At 46.8% G+C, this 17,168-nt stretch overlaps 1 protein-coding gene across 1 annotated transcript in view; it reads right to left on the reverse strand.

The window, feature by feature from the left end:
• The window catches only part of GDPD5 (glycerophosphodiester phosphodiesterase domain containing 5), a 348,323-nt gene that overhangs the window by 76,160 nt on the left and 254,995 nt on the right, over positions 1 to 17,168 (reverse strand). The window contains exons 5-6 of the mRNA XM_075919541.2: positions 11,088 to 11,181; positions 10,320 to 10,379 (exon numbers count right to left, since the gene is read on the reverse strand). Coding sequence (XP_075775656.2) covers positions 10,320 to 10,379; positions 11,088 to 11,181 — 154 coding nt within the window. The remainder of the gene's footprint in view (positions 1 to 10,319; positions 10,380 to 11,087; positions 11,182 to 17,168) is intronic.

A 17,168-nucleotide genomic window follows, 5' to 3' on the forward strand; every position in this document is an offset into this window, starting at 1 on the left:
TTTTTTTCATTGTTGGTTTTGTGGGGTGTTTTTTTTTTTAACAACTGTCAAAAAAAAAAAACGGTCTTCTTATTTCAAAGTAAAATATTTTGCACCTGGGAAAATTTCTCCCTGTGCCTAGAATAATTCCCATGTTCTCCGTTGCCATGTACCTTCTCTACTCTTTCTAATCCACCTCTTCGAGCATCCCCTCCTTCCTCACCCACGCACCCTCCATTCCCTCTAGGCTCGGTTGTTGTGGCCTTAGGGGTCCCAAGGTATAAGAGAGATTACTTCACCCACCTTGTCTCACCCTCTCTTGAACAACCACCCCCTGGCTTGTTTTCAGTCTGTAAGGGGCAGATTCTCATTGGCGTGACTAGTCCGATACCAATGAATTTCCACCAGCCTCTAGATCAGCCTCTCTCAAATGCATCCAACAGGGGCTGTTTGAGGGGCCACAACAGCTTGAGCGGTGATGGGGGGAGGGGCTATGCATTGGTCCCACCCCCTGCCTCCTTGTTGCCCCTAGATGCGCCACCCTGCACTGCCTCTGGAGCAAGGTGGGGCACAACGCTGCAGGAGCAAGGCGAGTTCTTGAGCTGCACTGGGGGACGGGGTTTGGGTGGCAGGCTCCAGCAACAGGACTTCAGTAACCTGGCTGTGCAGCCTTGGGCTCTGACTATAGGCAGGTGGTACCGATTCTCCCCCCCTCCACCACTTCTCCGCACGCTTTGGCCCCTGGTTCCAGCTGTGTGGCAGCAGGTGCTAGACCTCGGCTCCAATCCCAGGCTCCAGCCACCCAGTGGCAGGCGCCAGCTCCAGGGCCAACCCAGCTCCGGTCCTATGGCAACAGGCTCCAACCGCAGGCCTCTAGGCACCAACCCCTGACTCTGGCCATGGGGCAGCAGGTGCTTGCCCTCGGCTCTGGCTGTGGAGCTTCAGTCAGCCTCAGGGCCCCAGTTCCAGTCATGTGGTGGCAGGTGCCAACCCGCAGCTCCAGTTGCATGGCCCCAGGCACTGCCCCGATCCTCCATCCCAGCTGCACAGCTGCAGGCATCGGCCTGCAGCACAGTTGCTGGGTTCTGGCCACATAAGCTGCCTCAGTGCCGACCCCTGACCCTGGCCACACGGCAACAGCCACCCAGTGGTGGGTGCGGACTCCTGGCTCCAGCCACTCAGCCCTGGGCTCTGGCCATGCAGTGGCAGGCACTGACCCCGGGGCTGCCCCACCCCTCCGGCTGTTCAGCAGCAGGCTCTGACCCCTGACTCCAGCCACGCAGTTCCTGTCCCCAGCTCAGAGCTCTGGCCACAGGCCCTGAGCCCCAGCCCTGGCTGTACTGCAGCAGGCTCCAGGCCCTGGCTCTGACCGCACAACTGTGGGGCTCCGTGATGGGGCGTCTGCCCCGCACTGGCCCTTGAAGGGGTTAAAACCCAGCCCTAAGTGAGGGCTGGAGCTGTGGAGCAGCAGGTGCAGCTGACAGCAGCCATTTAGGGCCCAGCTGAGGGGAATATACATAAAGGCTCACAAAGAGGAACAGGCTCACTCTTGGTCTGGCTGGGGAGCAGGAGGGACCTAGCTGCTAGGGAAGCAAGATGCTTCTTGATTTAGAACAGGGCTGGGGAAAGGCAGGCAGAGCTGGGCAAACTCTGGCCAGGCAAGCTCCCAGGCTGCAGGGCCTGAAGCAAGGCCTCAGGATACATGGGTTGCAGAGAGGCAGCCAGCACAGCAGGATCACACCCTGCCAACGATGAGTAGCCACTGGCAGTTGGTCACTGAAGCAAGGTGGGCAGAGGGGGATTGAGGGTCCCCAGAGGGGGAGAACTCCAGCGTGTGGGGGCACTGCAGCAGGGCAGAACCCAGGTAGGAGGGTGCCACGGTCTGAGAGAGACGTGGGCCCTGACATAGAGTGATGGAGAATAACAAGTAACAGCTGGTGAGACACAGCCAGAAGGGGGCACTCCAGCATGAAAAAGGCTAATTCCCTGAGTGACCAGCAGGAGGCACCCTTGGTGGTGACTCTGCCCCGGTGACAGTCTCATTATCCATCCCCATTGCCCTTGCCCCAGCTGCCTCTCAAAGCCCTGGACCCATCCCCCTCCCCCTCCCCCATTGCCCTGGCATAGCATCCATCCCCCCACTACCTCCCCAGGCTTCACCTCCATCCCATCCTCACTTCTGGTCCCTGCTGCCTGCCCCATCAGCTCCCCCCACCACCCCATCCGCAGCTTGCTGAAAAAAGTGATATTAAACAATCCAGGATCACTTTTCACACATAGTAAGTCTGCTGTGAAAAGTGATACTTGTATGTTTGTCAATATCACTTTTCATAGCCTCTCAGGTAGCTACTAAGTGTGCGGTGATATCAACAATATCTCTTTTCACAGCAAGGCCCAGGACCCATAAGCCCTTAATGGAAGAGCCAAAGGGAGAGGGAACATAATTTTTACTACTGAGTCTGCCAAAAATCCCTACAAATATAAATTATTTGGGTGTGTGTGTATCTGTTCATATTTAATTTTTTTTTCCTGAAGTTAAATATTTTAGGAAAAAGCATCCATGTGGCCACCAGTGAGAGTTGGTGGCCGCACCAGAAAACTTATTGTGAGAACTCCTGCTCTAGATTCTTGGAGACAGGAATGAGTCCGTACATACATACGAGCATAATGCTCAATAACATTCACATCAGTAAACTTTCATGGTATAATGGGAGTGCAATTATATGGTTTCCCCTCATTCTTATATTCTCTCAGCAGCTGCCATAAGGAAGAGAAGTAACATTTACACTAACAGGACCAGGGAAACTTGGTCTGGACTGCACTGGAGGGGAAGGTCCAATAAGTAAGACTTTTAAGGACTCCTAAACTTTTGGAGGCCTCCTTTAGATGGGAGGAAAGGGAGGACTTGGATTGGCTGACGTAATCAAAAACTCTCAGTTTACCACTAAAGGGGATGGCGTGACACATTATTTCCAGTGATTTCATGATTGTACAGGATTGACAATCCTTTCATTTCTTTGAGCTTATAAGCTCAAAGAAGTGAAACCTGAAATCAGCTGGTTTTGCAACATGTTCCCTAAGAAAGGGGGTAATTCTGCAATTCAGACTGGTTTAATGCTTGCAGGTTGCTGCAGTGGGAGGCATGACACAAACAGAGGAATGACCAGCTATTTTCTTGTTGCGCTCTCAGTGATACCAGGCACTCTGGGAGACTGTTTGTATTCTGTTGACATGTCCCTCAGTAGTGTTCATGACCTCTGAGCGCCAGGTTCCGCTGGTTACAGTTACCACCCATCTGGGGACGGAGGGGGTGAGCATCTGATCCAGGAAGCATGTGAACAGAAGTATCCCCTGGAGGCCATTACCCTAGGGACAGAACTGAAAATTTGTGGCATGCTGATCACTACCCTGCTTGCCGTCAACTCATCTGTTTCGATAAAGAGCTTTGGGAGAGAGGGTGAAGGCATCCTGTCTGTGTTCATCAGCCAAGTGGACATCAATTAACAGAGTGCTGAGTTACAACTGGATTCAGTCCCAACCTGGGGCCAAATTCAGTGATGATGTCCTTCTTTGAACCATCCTCCCCCTCTCAGATTCCGAATACGCAAAAGAAACCCAGCTGGGGTAATCCAGAGGTGTAGGAAGAAGATGTATGTGAAGCTAGTGCCTTTGGTCTGAAGGAATCCAGTTGACATTCTCTTATACATGGTCTACAAACTTGGCCCATGATGCTTAACTCTTCATAGGACCATGGAAGAGATCTCCATTCGAACACATTCCTCGCCCTACAAATACAGGTTTCTCTATCCCAACAGCACATGGGTGCAGCTATTTTCCTGATATGGCATTTGATTTCAGCCACCCTAAATTCAGGAAGAAGAATCCCTTGTAACATATTTCTCCGTTGGCGTTACTCATCCAAACCCACCCGCCACCTGGAATGTGTCTGAAAAATACAAGTCCCCACGCCAAGAAACATATGTTGTGCTCAAGAATCAACAACTTGTTTTTCAGCAGCAGACATTCTCCACCCCCCTTCTTTACCTCTTCACCCACCCCCCACCCCCAGTAGCAACACATTTCGGAAAGAGGAAAGAGACAGGAAAGTGGTGAAATTCATCAACTCCTGCATGTATGCTTGTTAAGGGTCCAATCCTGCAAACTCACTCTGGGTGCAGAAATCCCACTGGTTTCAAAAGGAGCCGTGTATTGCAAGGTTGTGGGATCTGTTCCATAAGCAATAATTATGTGTTTGAGTTATTGTGCACACGTGTGTGTGCATTTACACTTTTTTTTAACAACTTAATAGTCATCATCTGGTGCTCATTCTCTTGCAGACTTGTGTTTCCATACACTGCTGAGTCACAGCTCTATGGATTATGGACACATTTTTCTGCTCCAATTTACAGAGTTTAGGAGGCCCCAGATTTCATCAGAACCTGAAAAGTCTAATCAATACAAAGCCAAAGTTGCTGAATTTTGCTCCGTTTTGGGCTAATCCGTGAATTCTTTCACCACCTTTCTCCTGCTTTCAAGTTCAAGACTCAATGGCTACGTCTAGACTGGCATGATTTTCCACAAATGCTTTTAATGGAAAAGCTTTTGTGTTAAAAACATTTGCGGAAAAGAGCGTCTAGATTGGCACAGACGCTTTTCCGCAAAAGCACTTTTTGCGGAAAAGCGTCCGCACCAATCTAGACGCGGTTTTGTGCGAGAAAGCCCCGATTGCCATGTTCGCCATCGGGGCTTTTTTGCGCAAAACAATTTTTAGCTGTCTACACTGGCCCTTTTGCATAAAAGCATTTGCACAAGAGGGCTTTTTCCCTGAACGTGAGCAGCATAGCATTTCCGCAAGAACACTGACAATCTTACATGAGATCGTCCGTGTTCTTGCGGAAATTCAAGAGGCCAATGTAGATAGCTGGCAAGTTTTTCCGCAAAAGCTTTTGCGGAAAAACTTGCCAGTCTAGATGCAGCCAATGTGCCTCCACAGCGGCTTATAGTGCATCCCTCCTGCTTCCTGGCTTGTCTGGGTAGGTCTACACTGCAATTAGAAACCCTGCTTCTCCTAAGCACCCCTGCTAAGCATCCTAAAACCCTGGATCTTTCTCTATCTGCTTAAGAACCTCTTTCCATGCCAACCTCTCTTCCTTGTGCCTCCAGGGTCCTTCACACCTTGACACATCCCTCCTCAAAACATACATCTCTCCTAAAACCTTCCAACACCTCCCCTCTTTTGTGCCTGAACCATCCCCCAGCACATGTATACACCACAGAATGTTATGGTGTGCATTAGAATTACAGAGCAAGCGCTTTGGAATAGGGCGTGCACATCTCTTCTCCAGGTCGGCACAGTGCCAAGCACACAGCTGGTGCTCTCTGTGGACAATAACCTGCTAATGGAAGCCTGTATCCTGAAATCAAACAGGGCACACAGAGGTTCACTGCAGCAAACGGGTCACTAAAAATCAAATTCACCTTCACAATAGGAGCTACTCCCACTTTCAAAGTGAGTCCCGTGAAGGCAAGAAGTAGATCAACTGCTTAGCATCCAGGTCCCAACCCACCAGGGAAGCTTTGTCTTAGTGAAGACGTCTAGAGCTGGGAGCTAGCAGACAGGATTCCTTCTGCTGTGCATTGCAAATGGGAAGTGCTGAGTCGCCCTATTGCCAGCTGTACCACTGATGCACTGTAGAACTTAGGGGTAAATCACTTATTCTCTGTGCAATTCCCCCATTTATTTGCCATGGAGGAACGGGAGGTGGGATTATATCTATAATCCTCATACAGCAGTATGGTCCCCTTTCTGTGCCATGCAAGTTTCCTTTAGACTCATAGACTTTAAGGTCAGAAGGGACCATTATGATCATCTAGTCTGACCCCCTGCACAATGCAGGCCACAGAATCTCACCCACCCACTCCTGGAGTAATCCTCTCACCTATATTTCAGATATTGAAGCCTTCAAATAGTTTAAAGGCCCCAATATGCAGAGAATCCTCCGGCTGTGATCTGTATCCCATGCTACAGAGGAAGGCGAAAAACCTCCAAGGCTTCTGCCAATCTACCCTGGAGGAAAATTCCTTCCTGACCCCAAATATGGCAATCAGCTGAACCCTGAACATGTGGGCAAGACTCATCAGCCAGACACCCAGGAAAAGTTCTCTATAGTAACTCCTATCATCCCGCCATTGGCCTATTTACCACTGATAATGAAAGGTCAATTAGTTACCAAAATCATGTTATCTCATCAAACCATCCCCTTCATAAACTCATCTAGCTTAATCTTGAAGCCAGATAGGTCTTTTGCCCCCACTACTTCCCTTGGAAGGCTGTTCCAGAACTTCACTCCTCTAATGGTTAGAAACCTTCATCTAATTTCAAGTCTAAACTTCCAGATTATAGTCAGATTATATCCATTTGTTCTTGTGTCCGCATTGGTATTAAGCTTAAAAAATTCCTCTCCTTCCCTGGTATTTATCCCCCTAATATATTTAAAGAGAGCAATCATGTCTCCCCTCAGCCTTCTTTTGGTTAATGTAAACAAGCCAAGCTCCTTGAGTCTCCTTTCAGAAGACAGGTTTTCCATTCCTTGGATCATCCTAGTGGCCCTTCTTTGTACCTGTTCCAGTTTGAATTCATCCTTCTTAAACATAGGAGACCAGAACTGCACACAGTATTCCAAATGAGGTCTCACCAATGCCTTGTATAACGGCACTAACACCTCCTTATCCCTACTGGAAATACCTCGCCTAATGCATCCCAAGACCATATTAGCCTTTTTCACAGCCATGTCACAATGGCGGCTCATAGTCATCCTGTGATCAGCCAGGACTCCGAGGTCCTTCTCTTCCTCCGTTACTTTCAACTGATGTGTCCCCAACTTATAACTAAAATTCCTGTTATTAACCTTACACTTCTCACTATTAAATTTCATCCTATTGCTATCACTCCAATTTACAAGGTCTTCCAGATCTTCCTGTATGATATCCCGATCCTTTTCTGAATTGGCAATACCTCCCAACTTTGTGTCATCTGTAAATTTTATCAGGACACTGCCACTTTTGGTGCCAAGGTCAGTAATAAAAAGATTAAATAAAATTGGCCCCAAAACTTATCCCTGAGGAACTCTGCTAGTAACCTTCCTCCAACCTGATAGTTCACCTTTCAGTATGACCCGCTGTAGTCTCACCTTTAACCAGTTGCTTATCCACCTCTCAATTTTCATATTGATCCCCATCTTTTCCAATTTAACCAATAATTCCCCATGTGGTACTGTATCAAATGCCTTACTAAAATCGAGGTAGATTAGATCCACTGCATTTCCTTTATCTAAAAAATCTGTTACTTTCTCAAAAAAGGAGATCGGGTTGGTTTGGCATGATCTACCTTTTGTAAAACCATGTTGTAATTTGTCCCAATTGCCATTAACCTCAATGTCCCTAACTACTTTCTCCTTCAAAATTTTTTCCAAGATCTTGCATACTACAGATGTCAAACTAACAGGCCTATTATTACCCGGGTCACTTTTTTTCCTTTTCTTAAAAATATGAACTATATTAGCAATTCTCCAGTCAAATGGTACAACCCCCGAGTTTAGAGATTTATTAAAAAATTTTGCTAATCGGCTTGCAATTTCATGTGTCAGTTCCTTTAATATTCTTGGATGAAGATTATCTGGGGCCCCCCGATTTACTCCCATTAAGCTGTTCAAGTTTGGCTTTTACCTCGGATATGGTAATATCTACCTCCATATCCTTAGTCCCATTTGTTATGTTACCCATATCCCTAAGCTCTTCATTAGCCTCATTAAAGACTAAAGCAAAGTATTTGTTTAGATATTGGGCCATGCCTAGATTATCCTTAACCTCCACTCCATCCTTAGTAATTAGCGGTCCCATTTCTTCTTTTTTTGTTACTTTTCTTATTTATATGGCTATAAAACCTTTTACTATTGGTTTTAATTCCTTTTGCAAGGTCCAACTCTACATGACTTTTAGCCTTTCTCATTTTGTCCCTACATGCTCTAACCTCAATAAGGTAGCTTTCTTTGCTGGTCCCTCCCATCTTCCACTCCTTATACGCTTTCTGCTTTTTCTTAATCACCTCTCTGAAGTGCTTGCTCATCCAGCTTGGTCTAAATGGCAGTGGTTTGGGATGGATACTGCCGGGGAAATCTTCCAAGGAGCAGTGGAGACAAGAATCTGCAGGAGCCCAGTAGGGCGGTACAGAGGCTTGTGCAGGTCTCAGATCAACAAGTTGTCACGGCTGAAGGTCTTGCTCATGCCACAGACAGGGAAACCTACTGGATCAAGTGGGGACTCTGCAAAGAAACCTCAAGAAGTTTCTTGCCTCCTAGAGATTTTTTTTCTGCATAAGATAGCAATCTAGACCCAAATATTATTGTGCTCCAGACGTAAAGGGAGTAACTGTCTAGTGCATACTTTCAACATCTGCTATTTTAACTAGTATTTTCATTCCATGCTCAGATAATAGCTGCTGAAAGAGATGCCAACATGCCACCAATAGCCCACTTTGAACTCAGCTCTCCAAACAGAAATTCGAAAATCTCGAAGGGTCAGCATGACTCTGGAGTGACGTGTGCACTGAAATGGTTAGAAAGCTGACACTGACTTTTCAGGGATCCACACAATAAATACTAAAGAAACCCCTGGAGTTCCTGCCCAAAGACAGCACTTCCCCTGATCATGTACGAGGGCTTCTTCAGATGACTTGGGAACTTACTCGCATGCACCTATTAGAGTTCCTGCAACTTTAACCAGGACAGTCATAAAACAAAGTTCAGACTGAAGACAAAAGGACTGGAAAGGGGGGGAGGGGAGAGGGGAGTAGTATTAAAGGCTATTTTTAAACACCCACAAATTCTCATTAAATCATTTTCTGTAAGCCCACAAAAGGCAGGACATTGGCAGTTGGATCCTCCATCCTCCTCACACCTTCAGTCCAAGTGTCATGTAGAATACTGAATCCAGCCCTGCTCCCTGGAGTAAATAGGCGTTTTCCCCCAAAGACTGCAGTGGCAGCGAGCGCAGATCCTTTATGTAGCACAGGCCCTGTAGCACGTAGGTACACTGGTGCAAATGAAGCCTGACTCTGGAAGCCCCTTCTCCCAGCTTTTCTAAATCTAATTCTGAACCTTAATATAATTTAAAATGTTGCCCTGTGCTGAGTTCCCCTTGGGGCACAGTTCCAGGTTTTGGGAAGTGAAACAGAGACATCGGTCGGGAACCGCGGTGGGTTATTTTCCAGACCGAAATCCCAACTGCAATTGAAACCCCTGGTATAGCAGGGAGGAGTAGATGAATGCTAGCCGGGGAGGGAATGGCCACTCCAAGTTTGCTTAGGCCTGATCACCTGAAGTCAAACAGACTGGTAGCAGCTCCCCTTTTGCCATTGTAACCACCACCAGATGGATTTGAACCTGGGACCTCTGGAACTGAGTATAGGAACCTCTGCCCCCTGAGCTAAAAGCCAGCTGGCTCCCAGCCTGTGCTGTAGAGGTCTCATGATCTTAGCTGTTGCTGTGGTCTAAGTACACTTGCATTGCTCAGTAACCACACTAGGTGTGTGGGTTATATACATCCCCTCGGTGAGGAAGTGCATCCTGAGCTTCCGAGACCCAGTTGAGATCCTGGACAAGCTCCCACTTGTAACTACCACCAAGCAGATTTGAACCTGGGACCTCTGGAGCTGAGTATAGGCACCTCTACCCTCTGAACTAAAAGCCAGCTGCCTCCCAGCTCATGCTGTAGAGGTCTTTTAATCTTAGCTGTTGCTGTGGTCTAGGTACCACTTGCATTGCTCAGTAACCAGACTAGGTGTGTGGGTTACACCATCACCACAGGAGCCCTGATAAGGAGCCAATAGTTACATAGCATCCTTCATCAGCAGGCATGCCAAAGCATCTAACAAACGAGTCAGGAATCTCCCTGCCCCACTGAAAAACTGCCACCAGTGGGTGAAAGGGGACATCTGTTTCCCAAAGCACAGCACCCCCCGCCACAATCCAGTTTTGGGCTGGAAAGGAAGACACTCATGGGAAATTCGCGGAAGGCAAAGTCTAAATAATCCAGATTGGGTCAATGGGATCTTTAATGCCCAAGAAAGAGTAAGACCTTTGTTCTACTGATTATGCAACAGGCTGGCATTAAATCCCTGTTCTCTCCCCCCCCCAAGATTTAAAGTCAAGTGGTGTGGTCAGCAGAGTAGTTCTGACAACCCTGCACAAGCAACTAAATTTTGGGGCTTCTGTACAGTCCTTCAGTATCCTTTCTTTTACTCCGATCCCTGGTGGTTTCCTAACTTAGAAGGGGCAATTTACCTTGTGGAGCCAGTGTAGGTTCATTTGTTGTCCCACAGCTATGTGGCATAGTGCTAAAATCTGAAAGGATAATCAAAAGAGAAGCCAGTCAGAGATTGGAATGAATGAGTCATAAGTATTCATTCAGCATGCAGAGAAAATGCACCTTAATGAAGAGATCGCTTAATGTCCTATAATAGGATGGGCCTGGCAGGAAGGTTTAAGGCAGTGGCAGCTGTGCAGAAGTTTCCTCTCTACAGGAATAATCTAATCAATGGACTTTTATCCCCTGTAAGAGGGAAACTCCTGAAGAGCCATTGTGTTACTGCACAGGCTCATGGAGCTGGTACCAGGTATTCTCTGCACTGCGTCAAGCAAGAACTTACTGCCTGCTCATGCATCAGCTTCAAGATACTGGCCCCAGCAACCCAGGCAGCAGTGAGGCAGAACCTGGTGCTGCCAGAACAGACAGGACTGAACCATCATGAATATGAGACACCCGAGACATCTGTTTTTCAGGAGGTCAACTGCAGTGTGAATACGTGTGTTGCAATTTCAGCAAGCTATGCAGCCAGTAGCAATGATGGAGGAACCCCGTAGCTGTTATCCCAAGCTCAAAGGATTTTTGATGTTGCATTTACTCTGGACTGTTTAAGGGTGGGAGCACGTGAGAAGCACACTATGCAGAACTAAGCCCTTCCCAAAGCGAAGATTTCACAGACCCCTTTGCACAGATGTTCATGCTGGTTTTCTACACAAGCTTTCACAGAAGGATTGTCTCTTACATACCAATAATGTTGTGATATATGTAAAGCCAGCAGCAGCCGTTACAAGTATTGGAATAGACCAGTCACTCCAATATCCCATTCGGTTATAGAAATACCTGGAAGACATGTATGAAAACAAAGATTAGGGAATGATCCAACAGCACAGCAACTCTGCTTGATTAAACAAGGCTAAGCGATAGAGCCTTTCCCTCCTCTCCCAGATCAAATAGGAGATGAAACAAACAATTAATTTACCCCCCCCCCAAAACTCCACGTCCTAACATTTGTTCCTGATCCATCCAAAAGTTGCCCAATCCCAATAAATCCCAATACTGTTATGGGGGAATATACACAAGGGTTTGAGTTTTTTAAAATGATTCCATATAAACATCCAAAAGAAAGAAAAATATCCCAGCTGGAATTTTCATTCTTCTGTGAACAGCAGCTTCAGGTCAGTTGCTGGCATTCACAGACTGGCCACTTCACTAATCCAACAATATACAAAGAATATCAAAAGTGAAAGAAAAGAAGGAAAATAAGACTGAAGCCATCCACAATCCACTATTCAAGTCCTGGGTTCCTAGTAGAGGGAGAAGGGGGAATGTGTTGGTAATATAAATTGCATCTCATCTACATTTCAGACTCAGGCTATAAAAAATGGAAGGTGTCAACCAACTTTTCCAAAACCAGCCTTTTAGAGTATGTCTACACAGCAATTAAACATCCATGGATGGCCCAGATCAGTTGGCTTATGCCAGGTCTACACTAGACCTGAAAGGTCAGGTTAAGGTATGCAATTCCAGCTATGTAAAATATGTAGTTCATGAAGTCACAAGGAGTAAGGGAAGCCCAATGTGGAGTACCAGTGCTGACCGGAGCTGCCTCAGCATTTGATTTAGTAGGTCTTAATTAGACCTGCTAAATCAAGCACCAGAAGATCAATCTCCAGCATGGCAAGTGAAGATGTGGCTAGCACAGCTTCGGCCACAAGGCCATAAAATTGCTGTGCAGACTTTCAGGCTTGGGCCCTGATCCCAAATGTCTACACATCCATTTCACAGCTCCACGGCCCAAATCATCTAGCTGAATGTGTTTAACTGCTACGGAGACAGCCTGCGTGACTGCTTCACGAGCTGACCTTGGGTAAGTGATAATTTCTGTACTTCTTAGTCTTTAGTGAAAGTCTTCTCACTAGAAAGAAAAATAATGTTCTGGAGAAGAAGTGATCAGACCAGATTGCACGTGGGAGATTTAGTGTTGTAGAAGGTGCCAGATAGAGAGTGCAGGAGGCTGAACGCTCTATTTATGGGCAGAACAGTTTCTGCAATAGGAAGCAGGTATGTAGACTTCCCCCCCACCATTGATATGGCGCAACATAGACCTGCACAGCCCACTTGGAGAAACGAAAAAATACCTCAGTCCCTATGACCCACTTTGAGTTTGAGAACAAGAGGGTTAACCAGGAGGGTGATTTTTAGAGACAAAGAAAACTGTGCAGTAGAAACTAGAACGAGGCCACCAACTCATTGCACAAAGGTCGAGCAGCCCACTGACAGGAGTAATTTTCAAGTGCTACAGAGCTTGGCTGAGAATTGAATGAGCAAAAACCCTCACGTCCCTTAAAGACAAGAAAATGCATAAGAACACCCTTCAAAACAAGGTTATACTGAAGGTATTGTATCTGTAACCCTTGCCTCCCACACCTCCCACCTTGTTCCTCTGGTTCAGTCTTTAGTGTGCCTATTTAGATCAGGAGAGATGATCACACTCTTTCTGTGCAAAGAACCGAATTCCACTTTTAAATGTTGTGTATTAGATGCGGCCACAGACCACACACTCTCTTCAATCCACGTCAATCTCCCACTGACGTCAATGAGAGAAGATCAAGGACACGTTGCAGCTTGTGGGAAGCAAAGTGTTATTTGTTCAGCACTTTATTGTTGTATTCACCATTAGGCAGTGAGCAAATGCACTCATCTTTAGGACCTCCATTATATCCACCGCCTTCATCTCCATTGTGGCCAAGTGCCTGCCAACACTGCATTAAGAGGCACGACTGACATCTGACACAAGTGGCTCATGGTCTCTCTGGGGGAGATTGGTACGTGCAATGGAGCATTTTCTTTAGGTAGGGGTTTTGGGCATTTTATTTCCTAATTCATTTTTTTAGCTGTGCACACTGTAATATGTGTCCACTGGAGAAAGAAGTCGGAGGTGGCCCTGCACCAGGAATGGTGGGTTTTGATGGTCCTGTGCAGTTTGTACCACCGTCTGGGCCCAGCCCCTATGAAAGCTCTGCCTCCTACACGTGTAACCTTTACCCTGAGGATAGAGAGTCCAGCTGAGCAAGAGGAGCGGAGGTGGGGACCACATTCTTCACCCCGGAGCTTCAGGCTCTTGTAGATATGTTGGACCCAGGCCCCTGTACGCCTTGAAGGTGAGAACTGAAACCGTGAGAATAACCCGCTATCCTAGGAGACACCAGATGCTTTTGCAGCAGCCCGTGTTGCAAAGGAGATACCTTGCGGGGTTCTGTTCTACCTGGAGCTTCCCCAAACACTGATGGTTTCATACCCAGGATTACTGCACGAGCAATGATGGAGAGGTGAGTAACTGAAGCCAGGTCATTGCCTGCCAGGATGGGGCGGAGCCTCCTAACCAATGTAGATGGTAGAAAGCATCACTTGCAGATGCTGCTATGCTAGTTTAGCCTCAGTGAGTAGCTACAACAAACTGTATTGGCCAACAGTGGGTGTGTACCACCCACCACAGGGGCTGCAATCTCTTTCAAGTGCTTTCCTCTACCCATTGGCCTCACCCCCATGTTGCCTGGGTTCCATTTCAGCCAGCTTCATGCAGGAGCTGAAACTGTCCAAGCACTGGGCCATCATGGCCACGCTTTCTGCCCTTTGTTTCTCTTTCTGCCCCATTTCATCTCTGTTTCACTCCCTAGTCCCTGCCTGTACAACTTCCCTTTCCTCTCAGAAGCAACTCTCAGTTCCATCCCTCCCCTCACCAGAGGTCTATTTCCACACCCCACCCCACTCCTCTGGCTAACACAAGGATCTCTTTCCTATATCCTTCCCTTGCTGCAGTTTCTCTCGTCTCCTATATGTTTCCTGGTGTCTCTTTACTCCAGCCTTTTTTGTGCACCCTTTCCTTCTGTTCTCCACATCCCTTTTCACTGTCTTCTTCTCAGCCTTTGATTCCCTTTCTCCCCAGTGCATGGAGATTGGATCCAACCCATCTGCACTGGCACAGCAGAGGTGCTGACAGTGAAAGAGTTAATGATAACAGCTGGAACCAAGCAGGCCACAACCAGCCCTTTAAGAGATACTACCCCCTTCTCACTGGGACTTCAAATGTCAAATTTGCATTTAAATGAAGAGATGCTTCCTCATAAAAAAAAAACACCTCTCCCAGGACGAAGCTGTAATTAAAGAACATTCAGTATTGCCAGTTTTTAAGTAAGGATCAGTGAACCAAACAAAACACAAGATGAACTTGGACCCCAGCTCTCTGTCTTGCCAAAAAGAGAGTATCCCATAATGAAGAAAGTCGAACAGCCTTGGGGTTTCAACTGAAACCACATGCTGCCCCCAGTGGTGACCCCATACAACAGGGATTCTCAGCCTTTTTCTTTCTAAACTGCCCACACACACCATGCTATAAAACTCCACTGCCCAGCTCTGCCACAACCAGTGCTTTTTTTGTGACGGTACAGCCCGGAACGCAGTACCAGCACCTTCAGTCAGAGCTCAACAACTTTTCCCCTGGAATACTGGCACCTTTTTTTTAAAAAAAAAAACAAACAAAAAAAGCACTGGCCGCTACAAGGCTGTGTCTACACTGGCATCCCTTCCGGAAAAGGGATGCTAATGTAGCACTTTGGAATAGGCAAATCCGCGGAGGATGTGCTGATCCAAGGCACGAATTAAATGTTCACATCTGAGCTACTAACACAACAGTGTGGAGCACTACCAGCTACATAATGGGTGTGGAATAGGGACCCAGGAGTCACGATACCTATTCATGGCTCTCCCAAACTATTGTGTGTGGGTCCAGCGTGCAGAACCTCACAAGATTCAAGTCTCTCCCCATGTCACCCACAAATTTTATTAGTCATGTCTCTTTACTAAAGACGTTCTGAGCATTCCCACAATAATATCTAATGGCGTTTGGTCCTGCGGTGAGGACAGGTGGCTGGACTTGATGACCTCTCGAGGTCCCTTCCAATTCTAGGATTCTATGAATACATAAACATTTTTATTTGCAATGCAATGAACTCAACTAATTAAACTTTATTCAGCAAGATAGAACTTTATTCAGTAAGCTTTGTCCAGAATGCTGTCGTGTCTATCACAACACCCACTTCAACACCCACTTCCATCTGCAAGCACTGCATCTTCCATCAGGCATTGAGCTGGTGGTCTACATACACATTCATGAACACCAGACCTGATCACTGCTGCCCATTATATCAAGGAAAAAAGTTCCTACCAGAACAGACCTCCATCATATGATACTCTTCATTGAATACACAAGCCCAGCTCACAGTTTCTGTTCCATTCACAAGAGCCATAAACTAAGGGAATTTGAGTCACACAAACTGAAGTGGAGTTCGCAGCCACTCATGAAAGCCTGAGCCTCACACACCTCAAATATATACAAACCGTTCCATATCACAACTGCTTTTGCCACCGACATGCCTGAAACTTGCCCTGAATTTTAATAAAAAATGTTACTTGATGTTTAATATTAAAGTTTAAAAACTGTATTACTGTGTTATAAAAACAGATCAGTGTTCCCCAGAATCTAGATGAAAACAGGAATTAAGAATTTCATTATATAGACTTAGAGAACAGGATCTAGTGTATTCACTCCAAAGTCTCACATACCCCACCTTTTCCCATCTGTAGTTTGACTAAGTAGATATAACCCCTATGCACTGGAGACTTGAATTAAAAGCAGCTGAACATAGGCCTCACAGGGAATCACCTGAAGCAATACATTTCAGATTTACTTATTTTTGAGGCATTAAGCAGAAAAACTAGGAAGGGCACAGCATATGCAAGGCTGCAACCCTTTTAAATAAAGGATAACAGCCTGTGGCAATACATGTTTAAACTGCAGCAAGGGAGGTTTTAGATTGGACATGAGGAAAAACTTCCTAACTGGCAGAGTGGTGAAACCCTGGAATAAATTGCCTAGGAAGGTTGTGGAATCTCCATCACTGGAGATATTTAAGAGCCAGTTAGACTGACACCTGTCAGGGATGATCAACATGGTGCTTGGGCCTGCTGTGAGGGCAGAGGACTGGACTTGAGGATCACTCAAGATCCCTTCCAGTTCTAGTTACCTGTTTTTAAAAGGAGGTAATTGGGTAACCATGTAACCACTGAACATCTCAATAGTTACATGGTTATACACCCTTGCAGGGTGCACCAGCTCCTGCCTGCTGCCCTGGTCTCAGGAAGCTGGCTGACACCCTGTGCTGCTACCTTTGATACAGAGCCAGAAGTGAGGGATGTTGGCCAGCTCCCCAGGAATGGTTAGCCATTTAAATAGTTATACTTTTACATTCCTAGTTCTAGTATTCTATGATTCTATGTCAAGCTGTGGTTTTCTTTTTCTCTGTATGAAGTACAGGCAGTCCCCGGGTTATGTACAAGATAGGGACTGTAGGTTTGTTCTTAAGTTGAATCTGTATGTAAGTCGGAACTGGCGTCCAGATTCAGCTGCTGCTGAAACTGACCGCCAGTTCTGACTTACATACAGAATCAACTTAAGAACCCCAGGCGTCCCCAAGTCAGCTGCTGCTGAAACTGATCAGCAGCTGATTCCAGGAAGCCTGGGGCAGAGCAACTCTGCCTCGGGCTTCCTGTAGTCAGCGCTGGTCAGTTTCAGCAGAAGCTGACTTGGGGACGCCTGGGGCAGAGCAGCTGGGGTGCTGCTGGGTTGCTCCAGTAGCGCCGCTCCTCGGTGCTACTGGACCAACCCAGCAGCACCCCATCTGCTCTGCCCCAGGCGTCCTGATTCAGCCGCTGCTGAAACTGACCAGCAGCAGCTGAATCAGGACCTGGGGCAGAGCAGCTGGGGTGCT

This window comes from Pelodiscus sinensis, chromosome 1 (assembly GCF_052426305.1).
Source record: "Pelodiscus sinensis isolate ZL-2025 chromosome 1, ASM5242630v1, whole genome shotgun sequence".
NCBI lineage: Eukaryota > Metazoa > Chordata > Testudines > Trionychidae > Pelodiscus > Pelodiscus sinensis.